The sequence below is a fragment of the Protopterus annectens genome, chromosome 5.part1 (assembly GCF_019279795.1).
Source record: "Protopterus annectens isolate FY-2018-M chromosome 5.part1, PAN1.0, whole genome shotgun sequence".
NCBI lineage: Eukaryota > Metazoa > Chordata > Ceratodontiformes > Protopteridae > Protopterus > Protopterus annectens.
The window spans coordinates 287711448-287736634 of NC_056736.1; the positions used below are offsets into that span (position 1 = coordinate 287711448).

The following is a 25187-nucleotide window of genomic DNA, read 5'->3' on the forward strand; positions in this document are numbered from 1 at the left end:
AAGTAGATTTGGCTTCCAGGGACAGGGCCTCCTTTGGGTCCACTGTCCTGAAGAATAATATACTCCCGTGAGCTACCCAAGAAAGATGGTCTTAGGGACGCTGTCCCATCAGTACAGAACGTAGTCGAGATAGGACAACTTCATATATAGAAGTTAAGTACCTACCATAACGTTCCATGTGAGTTGTCCATCTCACCTTCATTTTTGTGTCTCTCCCTCCTACTCCCAGCCTTGGCTTCTAGAGGATCAAGAGGTTACTGATTGGCATCTGTTGTGCTTTGACCCTCATCTGGTCCTATAAATAACGGAGTTACATGAGAACATTAGTATACAAGGAAGCAAGATCTGAGGAAGGCACCAGAGCATCATGGGATAGAGAGTAAAGCCACGAGCTGGTTGAAAACCTGGAGCTTTAGTAAATGGCCGAGTCAGAAATGAGGATTTGTCCCAAACCCTTCAGTACAGAATGAAGGTGAGATGGACAACTCGCATGGAATGTTATGGTAGGTACATAACTTCTTTTTTCAGTTTTTTAACAGTAGAAATGGGGTTTTAGAATCATGCAGTGGATAATACAATCAAGACAGAGGTTAATAAAATTTGATTTCTGCAGCAGTATTACATCATAATAGAGGTTGCATTTGCATATACAGCAATATGCAAATTTCATTTACATAGAAGTAATGAGTATTAGTATATTTATAAATATAGATATGACTTATTTACATTTTTTACAAGATATGGTAGGAGAGCTGGAGAGTTAGATGTTGGTGATAGAGATATGAGAGTGTGTGTAGGTAAGTCAGGGTGTCAACAAGAACTGAGCCAGGAGGAGTTTAGGTGCTGTTTTAGGTTGTGCTTGAAGCTAGATCTACAGCTCAGGCTGAGAGTTCCACTGTCTAGTAAAATAAGGTGAGTGTAGTGAGTTTCCAGCTGTATTATGGGATTTGAAAGTTATTAGTAGGATCTGATTACCTGAGCAAAGGCAACATGGTGGGGAGTAGTGCTTGAGAATGTTTCGTAGAGGAGGGCACGTGTGATTTGTATATTATTTTGTGGGTAATTTGAAGTAAGTCAATGCAGGGTGATTAAGGGAGTTTTAGCCAGTTGAGTTTCTTTAGTGTTGAGCAGTGGTGTGTATGATAAGATGCATTAGCTGCAAACTTGGCTATTTTGTTAAAGCTGCCTCTAATTTATTTAGAAGGGTGGCTTAAATGTTGAATCTGATGTTGCCAGTCTTCATTTTGTCCTCAACGAGTGGGTTCAGATCCGATCCGTTGGATCCGACATGGCTGATGCTAAAGCTCGCAGCCCCCAGATCTCTCAAGCTTTTCCCTTACTCAGTACACCTACCCAGTTAACTCAGATCTTGTTTGTGGCTTCTAGCTATCAGACATGGTGGTGCCAATTTCTCTCGAGCTGTATTGGAAAAGTAAAGTTTTTTGTTTATAATTCTTTCCATTAAACAGTTTCTCTAGTTTTTAACTTTAGTCTTTAGTGTTTGTGGTTAGCACCTCTGCTGTATATTCTCCTTTGCCCTTCCGACTTCATATTTTCCTACATACCATTGTTGGTATTTCCTTGCCTCCATTTCTATTCAACTGTCTTTAGAGTGTTGTAATTTTTTCTCTTGTGCTGCTACTACTACCTTCCCATTTCCTTTTGTATGTGGTACTGCTAGATACCATCATTAGTATCTCCCTTCACTTACGACCTGGTCATATTTCTTCATATGGTTGGTGGTGGTAGTCTGTTTTTCTTCTTCCATCCTGTTTTGTTTAAAAAAAAAAGTGTGTTACTTACAATTTTGGATTGTCTTTATCTTAGAATTTTCATATGTTATTATTGTTGACTTAGATATTGCATGATGACTGACAAACCTGCGGGTTTCAAATAATGCTCTAAATGTGGGCATAAGTTGCCACTGTCGGATGCACACACACTGTGTGTGTGTACTGCTTGGATCCATTACACTTACAGGAAGATTGCTCAATTTATTACAGATTTAATCCATGAGCTTCAATGGAACGTAAAAATAAGTCGATAATAAAAGGTCTCCTCCCTTCCTCCATTGGAGAAGCCATATCCCAGTCTCTAAAGTTGAAGCCTTCCTCCTTATCAGTCTTACCCAGACTCTTCCTAAAAAAGAAGTGCTAAACATCCTGTCTCAACCCTGGATCAGAAGATCATCAGAATTCAGGATCCGTCTACTCCTCTGGATCCTATGATTTCCAAAAAGCAGCTATTATGGATCCGGCACAATCCAAGCTGGATCAGAAAGAACCTTTGGAGACTGTATATTGTCCTCATACCAGATATTCTCCATCGGTTGACCCACTACCTGACAAGCTTCCATCACTTTTTTTGCAGAGACCAGCATCCCCCTCCATTTACTCTACTCTTTCGTCTAGAAGTCTCACAGAAGAAGATGTGGAGAGAGTGTTGAGGAAAATCCTCTTGGCACAAAGGCAGATTGGTTTTCCCTCAGCGCCTACCTCTTTGGGTCAGTTTACATGACCTTCCACCACACCATGCCTGCAAGTTCCTCCTCCAACACCATCCGATGATTTAGAATTTCAGGAACCCTGTTATTCTGGATGCATCAGTCTTGGATCTGAGGATCTCCATATCTTTGGATATGTCGTAGTCTGAGACCTCTGATCTTTTCGGATCCCGAGAGCTCTTGGAGATGAAGCCTGCCTGTCGGGTCCGGGGTACAGCATTCGACTCCAAAGTTTTCAGAGCTGTCTCTGTTCCTTGGCACCTCGGCACTGGACAGTTCACTTCTCCTCGGGGGCGGTGCCGAGAGATGGGATGATTCAGAAACCTGTTTTCTCGGATCACAGCCTCTCTCTGGCTCATTCAAGCTGTGCCTTTGAGGCTGCAAAGAGTGTTCACTGCCTTAGCAGTCCTGATGGAACTTTCCCCCCTCAGATCCTACCTATTCCACCATGATGCTCCAGCATCTGGAATCTCAACAACTTTCTCCACGGGGACATTCTCTACCGTAACCTCAGGTTTCCTCCTAGGAAATTTTGATTTCCTCTTCCAAGACTTCCCCAGAACATCCCACTGAGGAAATACCGAGGAAGAGGATGTGCAAGAGAAAACACCTAGACCCCCCCCCCCAGGAGTCCGTCACCGAAGACGTGGATTTCGCTGAGGGCAAAGGGTCCCCACAATCACCTGTTGAAGATGCTCTCTTCGGAGATATCCTAGAAATCCTGAAACAGAGATGGCTGGACATCCGGCAACCCTATGCCGGAGGAGTCCATTCTCTTAGAGCCTTTCAGTACAGGACCCTCTACTTCCTGGGTGACTCCTCCTGTTGATGAGCTCATTGACATGATCTCTAGATGGGCATGGAAAGGAGTCTGACTCCATAGAACCCATACCTTGGAGAACGGACAGGATAATGGCACCAACTGCAGACAAACAGTTTTGGGGGGAAAGGAGTTCCAGTTGATACCATGGTCATTGCAGTGGCCACAAAGAAGGAACTAGCAGATGAGAGTTCCACTGTCCAGCCCCTCAACAGGGAGTCGTGGGTGATGGACAGACTAGGGAAGGGTGTCTTTGCTTTAACAACCTTTGCTTTGCGGTTGCTGAACTGTCTGACACATTTTGTTAGACCTCAGAGAGATTTGACCAAAGAATTCTCAAATACTCTCTCAAGAACAGTTTCTGCAGAGGGTAAAGATTCGGTAACTTCTTGGTTGGCAACCCTACAGTCAATATCCAGTAGTTCCATGAGGTTAGATTCCAGCATAGCAGAAGGAACCTCGAGAGCTGCAGGTTCGGGCGTTTCCATGAAGTGGCATGCCTAGATGCACTTGTTTGATTTTGTGGAACCATTTAAGTCCAATTTTGTCAATACTTCCTTTCCTAAAGGGTTCCTATCAGAAAACCGAAGACTCATTCAATCGAATGCATCTTGGTCGAACTTCAAATGTCGAAAACGCAAAATGACGAAGTGGCATATACGCAAATTCTTTCCCTGGGAAAGAAGTCGCTTGTCCTTTTCTGTCATTTTGCCGTTTTCAAGGCTGTAGTGCAATCTCGGAGTTGGTATATTTAAGTAGGGGGGCATAGCCCCCCCCCTTAAAATAGTGCTTAGTGTGTTTTTTTTTTTTTTTTTTGGGAACAGCGATTTTTTTCCTTGGGGAAAAAATTGCTGTTCTGCTTGTTCGCTCTTTTTAGTTTTCGATGTTTTGGGGTCAAGTATAACAGTGTTTGATCTTTTGATCGCTGTTATAATATAGACCCGAAATAAACACCATCCAAGTGTGAGAAAGATGGAAAGACCTTGTCTGCTGTGAGCATATGTTTTTCAGCCCCCCCAAAGATCCTTCTCCAGGAGTCAGTGGGAGTGTCCAGATGATGTGATTCAAAAAGTCCCAAGGTCCATTTCATGATAAGTGGAGGAAATACCCCCCCCAGAGGTCCATTTCATGATACGTGGAGGAAATACCCCCCCAGAGGTAGAGGGGTAACTCCAGTGGACATTGTCACCCTCATGGCAGAGGTGACCCACAAAGCCAGGGTTCACAACTGTCTACCTCTGGAGACAGTCAGGGGATGTTTATCCCTGCACCATCAAGCATGGCTAGAATTAACAAAAGATACTTGGGTGCAGAAGATTATATCCAAAGGTTATATAATACCATTTTCCCTACTACCACCAACCCCCAGAAAAATCCCCAATGTTCCACCCTGTGAGAGGGATCAAGCAACAGTTCAGATTTGCAAGCTGCTAGAAAGAGTCATCTAAGAGGTCCCACCAGACCAGATAGGATCCGGAATTTACTCAAGGTTCTTTCTGGTGCCAAAATGATGGGACTGCAGGCAAATTTTGGATCTTACAAATTTGTTTAATGAACCATGTTCCATATGGTTATGGTTCAGTCCATTCTCCCTTTTCTAGGTAAGGATGACAACTGGATGTGCTCAATAGATCTTCAGGATGTCTGCATATCACATAAAGGTGAACAGGTGATCCAGAAAGTACCTACGCTTCCGGCTGGGAGCCAGTCACTACCAACTCCGAGTACTGCCCTTTGAATTCACCACACTCCCCAGACTGTTTACCAAATGCATGGCAGTAGTAGCAGCAGCTTACCTCAGACTGCAGGGATTCCAGGTGTTTGTCTGCCTGAACGACTGGCTCATTAGTGCTCTGACCAGGCTTCAACTCATACATGCAAGAGATCAGGAACTCCACACCTGTACTCTCCTAGGAGTAAACATAAACTACAGCAAATCACAACTTCACCCAACTCAGACATTGGAATTTATTGGAGCACTGCTCAACGCAAAGACTGCCATTGCTTCCCTTCCACCACACAGAATTCTAACTATAAGGTCATAGGTCAAAAAGGTTGTAGACAACACATCAGTCTCAGCCCACACAGTTCTCCAGACGCTAGGCCTCAGTGCGGCAGCAATAACCTTACTTCCGTTGGCCAGATTTTACATACAGATCCTACAGTGAATGTTAGCTACTCAATGATCAATCTTCCATCAGTCAATGTCGTATCAAATAAAAATTACCAACACTTGCAGAAGAGATCTCTGTTGGTAGATCCAGTCCAATCAACTGCTCCATGGCCGTCCCTTCATTCCCCAGCAGCCAAAATCCATAGTGACCACGGATGCTTCCCAGATGGGGGGGGGGTATTATCTAGGGAAGACCATCCAGGGTACTTGGTCCCCTGAAGAGGCCAGTTTGCATATAAATGTCCTAGAGATGAGAGCAGTGCTCTTTGCGTTGTGAGCTTTTCAAGATGTTCTTCCCTCTGGGACTATTGCGATTCAAACGGACAACATGTCAGTCATTTGGTACATCAACAAACGGGGGGGGACGACCAAATTTTACTCATTGTGTCGAGAAGCACTTAGTGTTCGGCAGTGGGCAATCTCTTTCGACTGCTTTGTTTTAGCGACACATTCTAGGGAAATCCAGCGCGATTGGGGACAAACTGAGCATGTACATTCTTCTTCTTCCACATGGGTGGTCCCTCAATGAGAAAGTGGCAGATGAGATTTTCCATCTGAGGGGCCAGCCATGCTGCAATCTTTTTGCCTCTCCTCTAAACAAGTGCAGCAACTACTTTACACTAATTGCCCCACAGAGGCAGTTGCCGAGGGATGGTGTACTTCATGATTGGTCTCCCCATCTTCTGGTATGCCTTCCCACCAATCCCTTTGATTTCAGAATGTCTGCAGAAGGCCACCAGGTCGAAAAGCACAGTGATCCTCATTGCCCCCTATTGGCCTTGACAAATTTAGTTTTGCTTCCAGGCCACCTTCTACAGCATCATCTGTCAGGTCTTCCCACAGCCTTTCTGAATCAGAGATGGACAGATTGATGAGGTAGTTCCTTCTGACACAGATCCAAATAGGGGTCTTACCAGCCTCATCCCCCACCAGGTACATGGGGAGGCAATCGCCTTTTAGATCTTTTAACTCCTTCTCCAATCCGACATCCTACTTCAGAGCCCTTGGATCCGAATGCCCCAAGAGTAGAAGTGTAGGAGCAGATAGTGATTCTCTCCAACTTTGGCAACTTCCCTGACTTGTACTGCCTCAACTGTGTCGGGGGAGAGTAGCTCTTGGAGCCAAAGCCTCGACATCGGCTCAGAGTTGTTGACCTGGACTCTGACATTTTTGGAGCCATCGCTTCCCCTCAGAACATCAGCATTCAACAGCTTGGCCACAACTTCCCTTTCACAGAGGAGGGCTGAGGGGGCTCAGGGATCCCTCTGCCCTGGTAGTTTCGGCTCTGGGAGGACAGTCTTCGGCATCTCCAGCCCCTTCTGCTTTCAAGGTGGTGGCAAAGGTAATCTCCATGCCCAGATCATCCTTGGCTCCCACTCTTTCGGAGAGCACCCGAAGCACTACTTCTCACCCCCATGGATGCTGTTTCTGAGACCTCGCTACTGCCCCCCTCGGACAACAGCCAGCAAAGCCTTCAATTGCTTCCACCTTTGAAACTGCAGATCTCTCCCAACATCTCCCCGGAACACCCCACTGAGGAGAGTCCCTGGAAGAGAAGGTGCAGAAGGAGGCACCTGGATTCCCCAGAAGAATCCATTACAGAAAACACAGATTTCGAGGAAGGGGAAGGGTCCCCCAGATCTCTACCTGAGTATGTTTAATTTGGAGACATCTTAGAAATCCTGCGCCAAAGAGGTGGATGGTCTTCCCAAAACCCTATCCCTGAGGAATCTCTGTTCTTGGAGGCTTTCAGGCCTGGCCCGTCTACATCTTGGGTGTTCCCCTTGCTGATGCAGTTGTCGACCTGATGTCAAGCGGGACGTGGAAGTACCCGAACAGATTCAGCAAGAGAGTTTATGCCTCTTCTACCTTTACCTTATGAGCCTTAAACTATCTTTCTCATTTTACTAGGCAACAGAGGGATTTAATCAAAGAACTCTCTAGCTCGGTCCCATAGTCCATGTCTGATAAGGAGAGGCAGTCCTTTTCTAGACTGGCCACTCTGTAGTCAATTTCCATTGCATCCATGAGGCTAATTTCCCATGTGGGAGAGGGTACCTCAATGGCTGCAAGTTGTGGCATTGCTATTAGGCACCCTGCCTGTATGCGGCTGTGCGACTTTGTGGAACCTTTCATGGTACCTTTCGCAATGGCCCATTTTGATGGGTTCGTCTTTGTTTGGGCCCACTGTTAGAGAGAGACTCTCCCATAGTGAGAAAGATGGAAAGACCCTGTCTGCCATCGGAATCTGTTTTTCTACCCCTCAAAGATCCTTTTCCAGGAATCAGTGGGGGTGGGGATGAAAACTGTGGGTCAAGAAATTTCAGGGTCCTTTTCAGGATTCTCAGGGAGAATATTCCCACAGATGCAGATGGGGAAACAGTTATAATGGTAGACGCCACCCATGTGGCAGAGGGGATCCACAAAAACAAGGGTGTCAAGATTCCTTTCTTAGACAGGCCCTTTCAGCGCCTGTGGAAGGTTGCCCCAACTGTCCTTCTCTGGATGCAGTCGGAGGGCACTTATCCTTGCACCCATAAGCCTAGCTAGCCTTCTCAAATGACTGGCGGGTGCAAAGGATCATATCCAGAGGATAGTCCTTTCCCTTTTCAAAAAACCCCAAACCAGTAAGCGCTCTCTTGGATGCTTCACCCAGTCAGAGAGAGGCAGCAGAGTTGGAGATCTCAAAGCTGTGCCAAAAAAAAGTCATCCAAAAGTTCCTTCCAGATCAACTCAGATCTGGCATTTACTCAAAGGTTTTAGTACCAAAAAAAGAGGAGGGACCTCAGCCTATCTTGGATCTGACATCCCTGAATAAGTAAGTAAAAAAACTCAAAGTTCAAGATGGTCACAGTCAAGTCCATTCTACCTCTTTTGAAAATGGATGACTGCATCCAGAAGATATCTACACTTCAGGCAAGGAAATGGTCATTTTCAATTGAGAGCACTTCCTTTGGTCTCACCACAGCTCCCATGGTGTTCATCAAATGCATGGCAGTAGTTGCCACTCATCTAAGACTGAAAGGATTCCATGTATTTCCTTACATAGACGACTGGCTCCTAACCACCCCAACCAGACATCTACTCATCCGAACTAGGTACTGTCTGTTACAACTAGCTTCTACTTTGGGCATAACCTTCAACATACAGAAATGTCAGCTACAGCCAATTCAGAACATAGACAACATAGGGGCACATTTGGATACAACCAAAATCTTGGCCTTCCTTCCTCCAGACAGGATTTCAAGCCCAATACTACATATCAGATAGATTTTAGCAATTCCAGTTCCTCCAGCAAAGCTAGTACTCAGGGCCCTGAGCTCCATGGCTGTCACCATAATTTTGTTACTGACAGCACGTCTACACATGAGAATTCTGCAATGGAACTTAGCAGTCCATTGGTCATTACATCAGTTCCCCCTCAGCTGTCCAGTCCAAGTATTACAAGTCCGCAAAGATTATCTCCTTTGGTGGCTTCACTCCTCAGAGGTTCGTAAAGGACATCCCTTTGTCCCTCCTCCAAACGCCATGTTGACCACAGACACCTCCCATGTGGGGTGGGGGGGGCATTGCTTGCATCAGACAGTCCAAGGCACATGGCTGTCACAGGATACCAACCTGCATATCAGTGTCCTGGAGATGAGTGGTCATTTTACAGTTGCAGGCACTTCACAACTTTCTTGCTCTGGGGACTATTGAGATACAGACTGACTATGTCAGTAGTATGGTACTTCAACAAACATGGGGGAACCAAATCCTATCACCTGTGCTGAGAAGTAATGAGAGTGTGGCAGTGGGCGATCTCTACAGCCACGTTCTGATCACAACACATTTTCCATGGGAGTGCAGCATTCTAGCAGGCAGGCTCAGCAGAGTCTTACTGATGCCTCATAAGTGGTCTCTGAATCAGTCAGTGGCAACATCTTCCATGAATGGATCAACCGTGCTGCGGTCTTTTCTCATTTCCCCACAGCAAATGCAGCATGTTCTTTGCCTTGATTTCTCCATGAAGGACAGTCACCCAGGGATGCTCTAGTCCATCCTTGGCCTCCTGGTTTACTTTCTGCCTCTGCCCTTGATTCCCAAATTTCTTCAGAAAGCATCCAGGTTGTAGAGCAAGATGATTCTCCTTGCCCCTTTGTTAAAGAGCAGCAATAAGATAGATAAACAGAGATTTACCTGTTAGTCTTGAGTTAAGAATAACACTTCAGGATGTGCAAAGTACTTTTGTTTATTATAACCAAACAAACCACAGTTCTGGGAGACTTGCCTTCACAAAAATTTCCAAATCAGTCTCCCCGAGCAGAAGAAACATACAGTTTGTATACTATTTCTTATGAGTTACATGCTTACAGAATTCTGATGTTATGTATTGGTTAACAAATCAATGAATTTAAAAATATATGCCCTCATGATTCTCACTTAGAGCTTCACGTGAACACTTGACAATTAGGCCTCTCAGAAACATAGACCATCTGGGTTATGAATCTGCCCTCCAACCTTTTACCATTTAGTACCAACATACATTATCTAAACAGACATCCTTGCAATGACTCTTCCCTCAGCCTGTGAAGGCCAGAACTTACAAAAGATTTCCTGACACAATGTTTTCTTTTCTTTCCTTCATTCATTAACATTTAAACCAGATTCTTCAAAACATAGTAAACCTCCTTTAATTCTTTCAGCACATACTTTCCCTGTCAGTATACTATAATATGACATTAAAGAGGATGCAGTTGTAAAACACTTGAAATACAAAACTGCACTTTAGGAGAACTGTGATTCTGCTTGCATTTGATTCTTAACATAAGTATATTATAAACATTTTATTTGACTCATTTGTGAAGAAAACTGAAAGTTAATATACATTTTGCAAAAAATACTTATGTGACAGTATATTTTCATTAACACCTTTTTGGCCTCAGTGAATCTGGTTCTTCTTCTTTGGTCTCATCTGATTTGCCCTCTGTGGATGCTTGAATCGCATTCAGATCTGTTGTCCCATCCATCAGGGCAAATTCACCCCGATCTCCCAGGCCTGAAACTAACGGAGTAGTTTCTGCAATTCCAGTAATGGCTAGGTTTGTCAGGCTTTCATCCTCAGTCCAAAACATTCTGATCTCCTGCTGCAAATCTTCTACTAGGAGAATCTTTAAGAGCAAATGGAATTGATTCTCTATATGGGCTCGACAGCAGCAGTTAGATCCTTTTTACTGCTCCTTTATCAGCAATTGTTGATTTCCTTGCCCATATTTTTTATAATGGGGCGAGTCACTCTACTGTAAAAGTAGAATTGGCAGCCATTCCAAATTATATTGGAGAAAATTCATCATATTTATCCTCATCTAAATTGTGTAAGGCCTTCATTATCCTCCTGTTAAAGATCCAACACCTCCTTGGGATTTAACTATGATTTTACAGGCTCTAGTCCACCCTCCTTTTGAGCCTTCAGCCAAAATAGATTTGAAATGCCTATCGTGGAAGACTGTTTTTCTAGTGGCTATCATTTCTGCAGGAGGAGTGTCTGAATTGCAAGCTCTGTTTTCCAAATATCCCTATTTAATTCATCCTTTCTACCCAAAGTTGCGACAGAGAAGAACATTAACCAATGTACCCACTTACCAGTCTTTTTTCCCATTTACCAAAACAAAGGGGAATATATTCTTCATCTGTTAGATGTTTATAGATAGAAAAACTCGAAAAACCAATAAACAGCCAAAAAACGAAAACCAGTGGTAAACTCAGCTAAATCCAACCAAAAAAGTATATGAGTGTTGTTAAAATTTTATTGTTAGCGCTTTCATGCACCAAACGTATATGCACTTCTTCAGACAAAGATTCAAACAACACTATCACCATATATACGGTCAAAGGTTAATTACGTATAATTAGAAAACAATAATAAAATTCAATCAAGTTAAAAATTAAGAATTAAAGCTATCCAGCAATAGAGAGCTTTCAACTAAAAGCATCCCGAAAGAATTCACAAATGTCATTTTCGGACAATAACAACATTCTTCACCTTAAAAAGCTTATGAATAATAGCTAAAACTTAATTGGAATTAATGTTCCAGTGCTTTTAACCTGAGAAGGCATTTTATTGAACACATATCATTAATCCCAGGATGCACATAGGCGTTCGTCCTCAGTTGCCATAACAACTCTTGTTCCTCAAGCTTCAAGTGCCAAGGCCCACCCCTTGGATTTCTACAAATCTGTTGTACAACTGTAAATAAAAAACTATGTGTGCTAAACTCACCAATGTGCTTAGCTAACGCGTTAGAAGTTGTACCTTTAGAAATAGCGTACATGTGTTCATAAATACGCTGTTTAAGTTGACGCTCAGTTTTGCACAAATAAAAAACAGGGCATAGTTTACAGGGGGCTAAATATATAACACCTTGGCTTTCACAGTTAAATTTATCATGAATAGAGTGTCTGACCCCCCTGATTTGAAAAGTAGAACCAATTTGGATGAACTTACAATAACTACAGCGCCCACATTTATACATACCCTTACTAACTTTATATTGTTTAATAGGTAATTCAAATAGAGTTTTCAACGAAGGTGCTTTCTTGAATACTACTAAGGGTTTGGAACCAAGAACTATACTAAGATTTTGATCTTGTGAAATAAGGTCCCAATTATTATTTAAGATTTCTCTGAGTTGTGAAGCTAAATCATTGTATTGTGTCAAAAAACTAGTACCATAATTTATGCTAAAATATACTAAAATATACAGGAAGCCACTTTATAGTAATGTTTTTTTACACTTTACTAGCAATCACCCATTCTTTCAAAAGAAAGGTGTGGTCAAAGGTCAGCTGGTAAGAGCGTCTCGTATGTGTTCTAATGACGATAATTTTGACCAAGAATGTAATCGGTTAGGTGCAATGTTCTCTAACAGAGGCTATCCATCTAAATGGATTCATTCTATGACTAGGGAAATTAATCACAAAAGACAAGCTGGTCTTTTGGGATCAATTCTAACTGCAGGTTATATGCCAAATTCCCCCATAGTGTCTCCTATTGAAGGCAACGATGTAACGTTAAATGTATTTCCGACAAAAAGCATAAATTATGGTACTAGTTAATCGATAAATTTAACTGTGAAAGCCAAGGTGTTATATATTTAGCCTCCTGTAAACTATGCCCTGTTTTTTATTTGGGCAAAACTGAACGTCAACTTAAATAGCGTATTTATAAACACATGTACGCTATTTCTGAAGATACAACTTCTAACGCGTTAGCTAAGCACATTGGTGAGTTTAGCACGCATAGTTTTTTATTTACAGTTGTACAACAGATTTGTAGAAATCCAAGGGGTGGGCCTTGGCACTTGAAGCTTGAGGAATAAGAGTTGTTATGGCAACTGAGGACGAACGCCTATGTGTATCCTGGGATTAATGATATGTGTTCAATAAAATGCCTTCTCAGGTTAAAAGCACTGGAACGTTAATTCCAATTAAGTTTTAGCTATTATTCATAAGCTTTTTAAGGTGAAGAATGTTGTTGTCCGAAAATGACATTTGTGAATTCTTTCGGGATGCTTTTAGTTGAAAGCTCTCTATTGCTGGATAGCTTTAATTCTTAATTTTTAACTTAATTGTATTTAAATGACTCTCAATTATTGTTTTCTAATTATACGCAATTAACCTTTGACCGTATATATGGTGATAGTGTTGTTTGAATCTTTGTCTGAAGAAGTGCATATACGTTTGGTGCATGAAAGCGCTAACAATAAAATTTTAACAACACTCAGACTTTTTTGGTTGGATTTAGCTGAGTTTACCACTGGTTTTCATTTTTTAGATGTTTATAGATAGTTGCTTTTTCATCTAGACAGAACTAAATCTTTCAGAAAATCTGATTAGCTCTTTATATCCTTCTCTGATGTTAAAAAAGGTAAACCAGTTGCCAAGACCACCTTAGCTAAATGGTTAAGGGATTGCTTTTCATTTGTGTATGAATCCAAAGGTGTTTCTTTACCTAAGTGAGTCAACGCTCACTCTACTAGATCAATGGCAATTTCTCAAGCCTTTTGGGCAAAAGTTTCAGTTGATGATATTTGTCCAGCTGCTTTTTTGTCAAATTTTCACACCTTCATTTCCCACTATAAACTGGACATTATCTCTAGCAATAGAGCTGCTTTTGGTTCTGCAGTGCTCCATAATATCCTTCCATGAAGGCCACCCTGGGTTATTGTAGCTAGGGACTCTGTCTCACAGGTTGAGGAAGAATGAAAATGATAACATCAGATAAATAAGTTATGTACTTACCATAATGTTCCACCTGTATTGTCCATTTTTATTCTTTCTCAACCTTCCCACTCTCCTTCTCCCTGTCCATCTTGTGAATGATCCGATGGACATGTTTATAGGAACCTCTGTTCCTTGAATGCTTTCAAAGAATAACTAAGAAGCTTACGGCCACAGAGTCCCCAATAAGTGCCCGTTCACCACAAAATCGATGTTGTAGAAAAACGAATCCAACAATCCACAGATATAAAGATATTTTATTTAAAATTCGATCCAAACTAAAAACTAATATTTACTGATAGTTGAGCTCTTTCACCCATCCTGGTGAGCTTTCAAAGGCATCTCAGTTAACATCTCCTTTTGTTGAGGTTCTTATACTCTGCTTTTATTTTCATTTTATTTTCATTTACTTTTCACAGAGTATTTCTCCAGTTTCAGATATTTTTTGTTATAGGTTTGTCTGTTGGGTTACTAATTCCCTGGCTTTTTCATCAGTGCAAAGAATATGGTGAAGTAAAGGAGGCACCCCCCCCCCCCCCATTGCACCTGTAGGCATTATGACCACTGTTATACAAGTGAGGTTGCATGTCTTTAGTGGATACCATTTGGAAACTTGTCTCATGTGTTTTCCTTAAAATGGGATGGTTTCTATTGCCTGGTAATTGAAATGTCAGAGATGACCCAGTTTTACAGTTCATGGTTACAAACCCTCTTTTAAAACTTTGGCATTAAAATGTCTGATTTTCTGCAGTACTGATGACCATTACATCCCATGTCTTTGGAAAAAAAATTAAAAAGAAAAAAATAAATATTCTACAGCCTGTGGTTTCAATAATAAGTAGTTTTATGGTATTTTGACACATCCTTTTTACTCTCTCTCTCTCTATATATATATATATATATATATCATTTTGATTTCTGTTTACGGCAGTGCAATGTTGCTGTTTTAGACAGGTCTCCATGAGAGTTCATTTCATTTTATGTTGTAATATGTCAATCAAGGAAGAGTTGCTATCCTATGAGCATGGTGGTTGTGCACAGTGTAAAATAATTCATTTTTTTTTCTTTTGCAGTGTGCCAGGTGATTGGTATGTACGATTACATCGCTCAGAATGATGATGAGCTTGCTTTCTCAAAAGGCCAGGTCTTAAATGTACTGAACAAGGATGATCCTGATTGGTGGAAAGGAGAACTTAATGGACAAGTTGGTCTGTTTCCGTCAAACTATGTGAAGCTTACAACGGACATGGATCCAAGCCAGCAATGTAAGTAACAGTGCGTTTTGCTCTATTTAACTACCATCTTAGACTAGAGGAAATAAAATAATAAAACATGCAGCATTGCTGTGATTCTGCCGTTCCTTGTAGAAATCATAGCACACTGGCTGCTACATTTCTAAGTCTCTTTGAAGACCTTCTGTAATGCAGACTGTTTTATGTGGATTTTTTTTAGTTCCCATTCCCCTGTGTAGCATGCATTTCCCTTTTTAATCATTTTGCACCATGCTGTTTACATGCTTGACTCATTTTCCTAGCTTGAATTTTGCACTTTATTTTGCTTATGTGTTGTTTTCCTCCTTTTTCTAGGAATCATATGTTGTCCATCCCCCACTCAGGCTTGAAAGTCCTCAAAGAGACCCACTATCCCATATCACTGTCCAGAGGGATGTTGGGAGATGCAGCCTTGATCATGTGAATTCCTGCATGATCACCTACTGCCTTCGGGCTAGAAGAACACACTGCAGAGCAGTTTACCTCATTTTACATTAGTCGCATGTAATCACAATGTGTTAGTTCATTCTTTACATTTATTAAAACAATAAAAAAAATTAAAAACTAAAGAACACAAAGGATAGTGGGTCCTTTTGTGGCTTTCTCTGTTCCTGGTTTAGTTTTACACCTTAGGTGCTTTTAATAGTTATAAAATTATTTTGATAAATATATTTTAGCTTTTTATAAAAAATTAAATAAATAAAGCTGCTTCTTTACAGTTTTATTTCATGCAAAAAGACCCACTATCGAGGAATGCTGCATGTAGTATTAACTGTTCAGAATGGCCAATTATTACTGTGCATTTTTACAAACTGATGTGCCGCTGTGTTCAGTGTTGTCATTTAAGATTGCTTTTATTCATTTCAAAGGCTAGGTGGAATGTGATGACTGGAAAAACAAAGGGGGGTATTTTGTGATAATATTCATAATGTTTACTGACAGCTGTTTTATTATTAAGTTATTATACATAAAACATTGCTACCTACCTTTTAAGTGAACAAAGTGATAGTCGCTAATTCCAAATGTCAGCATTTTTCTTTTCAAGAAAGCTATTGGCTGAATTCATTAGCCATTTTCAATGTGTATGTACATTTTTTTATAATGTTTACAATTTGAAAGTGCACCGTTTTGAAGTTTGCATAATTTCGACTTATCAAATGTTTTTGTATGCATTTTCAAGTAAATCATCTCTCAGTATAACAGGAAATTCCTGCATCTTGTATCAAATGGTCCTTTGGGATTTACTGCACAACCCCTAGGGCTGTATTATAAATACACTACTTTATTACGTCTGTTGAAGATCTCTGACATGGGATTTTGTGACTGTGGAAGAGCACTGCTTGGAGTTTTTCTTCCAGGAAAAAAAGAATGTATAGAAATCCCCCTGCAGCAAAGGTTTACAGTTTATAATCTAGACATTGGTGTTTAAGTTTTAACACTCGGACCTTTCGGTCAGGTGAAGAATATATTAGGTACTGTAAACCATTGTCTAAAGCTGTAGTTTGTGCAGTCTTTTAAGCCAGTTGCTCTAGGTATACACTGTAAATAAAACTTATTGCTGCAAGTACAAACATAACATTGATTCTGACTGTACAGTTAGTTCATTTGATTTCTGCATTATCATTTTAACCATATGAAAACCCACTCAGAATGCTGTCAGTATTGTAGACAATGTATTTTTTTCTCTACTGTTATGGTACAAAGAACAAGAGAAGCTCAGTATTCCGTTGCACTTCAATACTAAAATACTTTGATCAGTATGAATGTAAAATATAGAAATATATAAAATATACAGCTTTAACCAAGTGTAATACAGCTTTTCAAATAACTACATGTATAATAATTAAATTTTTTCTTATAAAATGTTGACAAAGGATGTGTTTCTTCTTTTCTTCAAAAAATTATGTTAAGTACACTTGTAGTGTCTTGAGTGGAGTAAGTAATCCAAAATATGGTTTCTGCAACATACCCCCCCCCCCCCAAAAAAAAAATCTTGTAGTTTGTGTGCATACTTAGTGATCTTTAAGAACATCATCTGATATTTTAGGTTTGTTTTTTTAACTTTTTTTGATATTGCTGGCTAAGTAAACTGATTAAGTCATTATTATGTGAATAATGTATCAGTACTTTGGAGCCTTGCAATTTCCAGTACTGCATTATGTCTTCTGCTAAGCTGTCATGGTATTCATGTAGCACCATCTAAATGCACTGCAGCGTTATACAATTAATTTATATACTTGGACAGCCCAGTGGAGGTGGAGTACCCATTTCATTTTCAGCAAGTCGCACAGCTTTTTGTATCGTTTACAAATAGATAGTTTGTACCATTGAGTTGAGTTATGACACATTCATTGTTTCTAAATATGAAAGACACTTGATTTGAATTCGGTCTGTATTATTTTGCTTTTTCTAGGCATTTCTTTTGACACATCACTGTATTTTCTGTAGGTATATACTGAAGCATCTTAACTCTGCATTTGTACAATAGAGATGTGTTCTGAATGTTTTTAGATAACAAAACTTCTTTGTGAACATATGTGAGGAACTCTGCACCTGTGCATTAGCATTAGATGTGGTGCTTCATGTTATACTCACTGCTTTTTTCTTTAAGAAGCTTTCAATATTTTGCCTTTTCTTCTTGTAAATCTGTACATTTTAATTGTAACCCTAAGACTTAGCATGAAACCGAAGTTGTTCTATGACCTTCTTGACAATTGCAAGTTCAACCTTAATGTGCCAGCACTGTACAGTACAGATGGTTGCATTTTACATTTTATCATAGTTTGTGGGTTAGAAAAGGAAATGTTACCACTCTGTGATGTTGAAATGAGGCATAAAATCTTGCTGCAACTATATAGCATTGGTTATAACAACACTGCTGCAGTTTGATTCATCGTATATGAGATTGTGCTGCCTGGCAGAAGCCTTACCATCTGACTTGACATCCAGAGTTTTCAAATGCTCATAAGCAGGGTAATCCTTTCACTGTGTATGTTTGTAAGATGTATGGTGTAAAGGAGAGAGGCAACCTTACCATCTTCAGCTCTTTTAGCTACCCAGAGCAGTTTATAAGTCGTTTTGTCTGTGCCATCCTAGGTGACTCCAGGATTACAAAAAATACCGTTTTAATAATTTAATTTATTATTTTCTTCTCTCTACATTGTGTTTTGACTGACTTGATTACATCTGTGTTTTAGACATCAGTCCAAGGCCGCTGTCTTTGTAAAATGTTGCCAGTAGGTTTGCTTTGTGACTAACAGAACCTATTAAAGGGCTATCACCTTCAGTGTCTATTCTGCCATAAGCATTCACATAAATTGGCAGCTTTTTTATGCAGAACAAAATATCTTTAGTACCTTCCCAAAGCATGTGAAGGTCCTGGATTTAGGACAAGGGATAACCCTTTCTGAGTCAAAGTGAGAGATATCCCAGATGAATGCAGTGAGAAACCCCAAGCAGCATTAGAACTGGGGGAAGATGCCTTCTATTTAGACCATAAACCAAAATATTCTTAATTGCACTGGGGGGGGGGAGCTAATGCCTCTGATGGTTCTGCTGGGGCCTTCCTTAACCTCCTTACCAAAGAAAACATGGCTGCTTGGCAAACAATTAACATGGCTTCACCGCTTCCAGGGGAACCCTTTACCTCAGCATAGTTTATCCATTGAGAAGGAGAAGAGAGCCCTCACCAGACTTACCCTTTAATAGAAAAAGAAAGAGCTGTAATCGTGGTTGTCACAGAGCTACTTGCCACACAATTGTAAAACTGATGGAACACCGTCACTTCATATGTGGAAACATCTTAGCTGGGGAGTGAAAGAAATATCTCATGTAAATGATACCAGGAATTTTTGAGAATAGAGGAGTGCAAACCTACAGCCATTCCTCCAGTGATTACAAGCTTTCAGGGATGGTTTTAAAAATACCTTGTATCCGGAAAGCCTGACAACTATCTTTTAGTTGAAAGTAAATGTAATTATATGTACAATAACCTACTGGCTGTGACTACTTTAGATGCAATCAGGGGGTTAAAACTGACACTGTCTAGGAATACTTTACCCAGTGGTGGAGTCACATCCTGGACATATCTGGAAAAGAAGTACAAATGCCATCCCCTCAAGGTATCAGGGTAGCTAACTTGCTAAACATACACATGCTTGAGTACCAAGCATACCATAAAACAGCACCTTTTGAAAGATTTGCTTAGAGTCCAAGTGTACAAGCACATATTTGAATGTGTTTGACATACCATTGACACCTGAGCTAAGGCAAGCTGCCCCGGGAACAATTGTAAATGGAATATGTGGCTAACAATACAATCTTTGCCTAACCATGACAAAGGGGGTGCCCCCTCCTAAGAATGTCAAAAGGCAGTTGTTGAAAATGTCCCTAGATAAATGTTTGCTTTTTGGATTGCCTTTCCTATAAGTTTAAAAAAATGTTAACACATTCACTCCTCCACACCAAAATGTATTTGAAATTTGGTCAGTGCAAATGGCTGTTCGGTCATATCCAGTCTTGCACAAAATTCAGACAATGAAAGTATTTGAGAAAGGCAATGGCAGGCAGCAGGGGCCAAAGTAGGCAGACCAGCAAGGGCAGTGGCTGTTTATCTTGTTGAGAGCACCTCCCAGTTCTGACACATTCCTCTGTCAGCAAATAGTAATAAGTCAGTTTCCCCCTGTTCAGAACACATTGGTATGGGTTAACCATGGACTAGGGGTAGATGGAACTCAAAAGCTGTTACTAGCTAGAATTGAGGAGAATTTCTCCTTCATTTGAATGCCCTCTATTGTTCCAGAACAGGCGTCCATGGTGGATCCAGTTTTAAAAAAATGTTAACTTTAACATGCATGTAGTTCCCTTTATAGAATGAGAACAAGGTTGTTTTTCTTGCTTCCAAGAAAGACAGCTGTTTGGAGACTGGTCTTATATTTAGAATTACATTCCTGGTGGTAAAAATGCTGAATACTTTTCCTTGCAGGCTCTTCTATGGATTATTGTGATCTTTCTGGATGTGAAGGACACTGGCCTATACATTTTAGACTACACAGAAAATTCCTTGAGTTCCTGGTTGGTACGGAGTAGATAAGTTCACCTACTTGCCATTCTGGCTTTCCATTTCTGTGGTAGTTCCTACCCCCCAGTCTTACCACGTCTCGTACCTCAAGGGATTCATGTTTACCAACACTTGGATGGCTGTGTAAGCCTAGTAAAATCCCAGGAGCCAACTGAACAATGCACCAAACAAGAATATTCATTGCTACACTAAAGTGGTACTCGCCTTTAGCCTATAGAAATATTCAGTGCGACACTAAAGTGGTACTCTCCTTTAACCTATAGAAATATTCAGTACGACACTAAAGTGGTACTCTCCTTTAGCCTATAGAAATATTCAGTGCGACACTAAAGTGATACTCTCCTTTAGTCTATAGAAATATTCAGTGCTACACTAAAGTGGTACTCTCCTTTAGCCTATAGAAATATTCAGTGCTACACTAAAGTGGTACTTTTCTTTAGTGTATAGAAATATTCAGTGCTACACTAAAGTGGTATTTTCCTTTAGTGTATAGAAATATTCAGTGCTACACTAAAGTGGTACTTTCCTTTAACCTATAGAAATATTCAGTACGACACTAAAGTGGTACTCTCCTTTAGCCTATAGAAATATTCAGTGCGACACTAAAGTGGTACTCTCCTTTAGCCTATAGAAATATTCAGTGCGACACTAAAGTGGTACTCTCCTTTAGCCTATAGAAATATTCAGTGCGACACTAAAGTGGTACTCTCCTTTAGCCTATAGAAATATTCAGTTCGACACTAAAGTGGTACTCTCCTTTAGGCTATAGAAATATTCAGTGCGACACTAAAGTGATACTCTCCTTTAGTCTATAGAAATATTCAGTGCTACACTAAAGTGGTACTCTCCTTTAGTGTATAGAAATATTCAGTGCTACACTAAAGTGGTACTTTCCTTTAGTGTATAGAAATATTCAGTGCTACACTAAAGTGGTACTCTCCTTTAGCCTATAGAAATATTCAGTGCTACACTAAAGTGGTACTCTCCTTTAGCCTATAGAAATATTCAGTGCTACACTAAAGTGGTACTCTCCTTTAGCCTATAGAAATATTCAGTGCTACACTAAAGTGGTACTCTCCTTTAGCCTATAGAAATATTCAGTGCTTCACTAAAGTGGTACTTTCCTTTAGCCTATAGAAATCCACTCTTTCTTGCTCATGTAACATATATTTCCTGCAGACCATTCTGAAGATAGAGGACTGCAAAATGCATCTCTTTGAGGAAAAGGTGGCATTGCTTCCTAGCATCTTCCATGGTTGCAAGAACTATTCTAAAATCCCTAGTTTGTGTGTCCTTTCCAGTTGTCAGTGTCTGTTTTGCAAGGCTGTATATAAGGATTCTCCACTGTACCCACACATGTTGCCAGCACCTGTAGTCATTAGAAATTGTTAACCTGTTTATTTCTGTGACTAGTAGAGAAGTATGTTGTATAATCTCACAGGGAAGGCTAATTCATTGTTCTTGTCAGACTGAAAGATCAGTAGATGGTGATGATGGGACGCCTCTGACCAAGCTTGGGAAGATTATTCAGAGGAAGTAAGGGTCCAGTTGTTCTGGAACAAGAAAGACCAAAACATGTATCGGTATCAGAGATGCTAGCCAGTATTTATGCAGTGCAAGTCTTCATGTCATTTCATGCCAGTGCTTCCTGAATGTGATCTCAGACAACAATACAGTCCTATGGTACATCAGAAACCTCTGAAAAACCTCACCATTCTAAAAACGGGTCTATGTCAGATGAACGAAAAATCCGATCATCAAATATGTAATGAACGAAACGTCATGGAAATCGAAATTGGTATTGTGGGGGGCTGCACCTCCCACACCCCCACTAAATATATATTCTTAACTCCGAGATCGCACTGCAGTGAGGAAAGGGCAAATACCCTCATCTTCACTGTACTGAGACCCCACAATACCATTTTCGATTTCCGTGAAGGTTCGATCTTTACGTATTCGATGAACGGATTTTTCGTTCATCTGATATAGACCCTCTAAAATCTTATGTTGAAGTACAATGTTCTCCAAAAAAATATAGTGTTGGAAAGATCCTTTGCATGTCATACAACAGAGAGGTGGTTAAAAATGAAGGTAGGACTCCCAAAGCTATTTCTTGTCTAAAGACACCTCTTTATTTTTAAATACTACTTTACAGGCATATGAGCTCTGTGTTAAAGTTTGTAACAACATGCACTTATTTCAATTGTTCAGAGAGGGGGTATTCTTTGATATGTCCGCCCTCAGGGGTAGTGCCATCGGTGGAGGAAGGATCACCACTGGGGGTGCAGCCTAGAACACTGCCTTGCCTAACAAGTTTTACCTGTTTCCAAAGACTCAACGGCTAAGTTTCAGTTGCATGTAATGAAAGGTAACAAATCTAGTGAAAAATCTTACACAAGTGCAGTGAACTGGGTTGAATAGCAAAATCAAGTGCATTAAAAAAAACTGCAACTGAAGTGTATCTGTCAAGTCTTTGGAAAACAGTAAAACTTGCAAAAATGATGGAATGAGTGATAAACTAGACTACAAACCAAATTATTCACTCGTGGAGCCCAAATTAGGGTATGAGTACAGCAATACAAGAGTAGTAGTAGGATAGTTCTCCTTAGATGATGAAAGTGTTCATTGAACACCACAGGAATCACAGAAACCACAGGAATAATTCCAAAAGTTTAATAACGCTTTCCTCCAATGCGTTTCAGTATCTTCATCAGATAACACACAACATGAGTAAAAGGATATCCTGTTTTTATACATATTTCATTAATTGCTTAATAGAATAATGATTTAATTGATTAATTTAAGTAAAACCTTTTAAAAAACATTTTTTAAAAAACTTTGACAGATACGAAACTTTTAACATTTTATATCTGTCAAAGTTTTTTAAAAAATGTTTTTTAAAAGGTTTTACTTAAATTAATCAATTAAATCATTATTCTATTAAGCAATTAATGAAATATGTATAAAAACAGGATATCCTTTTACTCATGTTGTGTGTTATCTGATGAAGATACTCGAAAACGTACTTGGAGGAAAGCGTTATTAAACTTTTGGAATTATTCCTGTGGTTTCTGTGATTCCTGTGGTGTTCAATGAACACTTTCATCATCTAAGGAGAACTATCCTACTACTACTCTTGTATTGCTGTACTCATACCCTAATTTGGGCTCCACGAGTGAATAATTTGGTTTGTAAAAAGTAAAACTTGTTTGGCAAGACAGTGTTTTAGACCATACCCCCAGTGATGATCCATTCCCCACCGATGGCACTACCCCGAGGGCAAACATATCTTGAAGAAAGAACAGTTGAATTAAGTGCCTGTTGTTACAAACTGTAACCCATTATCCAAGCAGCGCTCATCTGCCTGTAAAGTAGAATTTACAAATAGAGATGTCTTTAAGTAGCTTTGAGATTCCTACTTTCATTTTTAACCACCTTTCTGTTTGATATTGCAAAGGATCTTTCCATAACTATATACTTTTGGAGAACGTGATACTTCAATAGGGACACTGCTAGTTTTTTGGGTTTTTTTTTTTCCTGTAAGCCATAAGTTTTTTGACTAGAAATTTTTCACAGAGGTTTTTTGAATTGTTTCCTCAACTGAGGGAAGGGGATTTAACTTCCAGGATTTGTTTTGGAAGGCATTGTTGGTTTGGTTTTCCATATGGTATGTCAACAAATAAGGGTTACCTGCTCTTACTTGCTGTGAAGGCAAACCACGAATGCCTGGAGCTGGCATTGAAGAGTAGGATCCTGCTTCATACACACTCACTCCTAAGCGCAGAAGGTACTGGCAGATCAGCAAAGCAGGTACATATTCCCAATGAGTGGAGACTAGATCAAGAGTCTTCCTCAAACTGAAAAATTATGGGGCTGTCCAGCAATATATCTAATTTGCCTCACCAGTAAACCATAGAGATCACTCAATTCTCCTTAAGGTTGTTTCTGTGTAGGACAGACTTACCAGAGAATGCATTTTCCACAAGTAGGGAAGGGGGCCACTTAATACCTCATCCACACCCCATATCTTCACAAAAGTATGAAGGAAAGAAGTCCAGGACATAACCAGATTGATTATACCAGGCTGAGAATCTTGTCTTCCAAAGGGTGTTAATTTCCAGCCAGCCACAGTGCAACAAGTTGTTCTCTGTCTGCCTTATTTTGGAAGTGCCTTTCTTGTGCTTCAGTTAAGGTGCCTGTATTTGCCATTTTTGCTTATTTGCTACAGGGCTTGCTGTGAATTACTGAAGTTTACTTTGTTTATGAGATCACCCAGGAAGCCAGTGCCTCGAGCATAGCATCTGAATGTTGTACTGTAAACATTTATCCTAGTTTACTTTGAAATAGTAGTCTCTGCACCTCTATAAAGTTTCTTTCTTGGAAAACTGCTTTTGATGGATGTTGCTTCAACCAAGAGAAATTGTCAGAAGTTACAGGCCCTTGTGTGTTGTAGGGTACCTTATGGTTTTAATCAAAGGCAAGGTGGTCTTTAGGACCAGTCCCTTGTTTATGCTGAAAGAGATTTCAGAATTGGCTTTCAGGCATGCTCCCTGTTTTATCTTCCAACCTTCACAACAAGGTGGAGCACGTTTCTTCACCTTTTGGGTATGTATAAATGGCTATGGGTCTGCCTTGACAAAACCAGGGATAGTGACTGACCCAACTTTTTGTCTCACTCAGTCCAAGTAAGGAAGACAATCCCATTAATCCTTTTTAACAAGCTATATTCAAATGGCTAGCAAGTAGTAGTGGTGTATTTTTTCTGACTGCTATGACAGAGCAGATCACATTCTGTAATGTCTGCTGCTACTATTACAGCCTTTTCATGAATGTTTCTACATAAATCATTTGTAAAGCTAGCTAATGGACCTCCAGCCCCTTCTCTTCCAGGAAGTGAGCTCACTTGCAATGGTAATCCTACTCCCATTGTGCTCCCTGACCACGAGGTTCTTAGCGCAGCTACTGCTTCAGTACTGTCCTATATATCTTGAATCATACTGCAGCAGTGATCCTTTCAAGGAACTTAATGTAGTTGTTCGAGCTTACTCACTGTAACTGTAGATATTTGAGTAAGATCACTG

The 25187-nt window shown here is 40.2% G+C and overlaps 1 protein-coding gene across 1 annotated transcript in view; it reads left to right on the forward strand.

Moving 5' to 3' along the window:
• Window positions 1-25187, forward strand: part of ITSN1 (intersectin 1) — a 2682533-nt gene that overhangs the window by 2065936 nt on the left and 591410 nt on the right. Inside the window, exon 25 of the mRNA XM_044072770.1 lies at window positions 14829-15020. Coding sequence (XP_043928705.1) covers window positions 14829-15020 — 192 coding nt within the window. The remainder of the gene's footprint in view (window positions 1-14828; window positions 15021-25187) is intronic.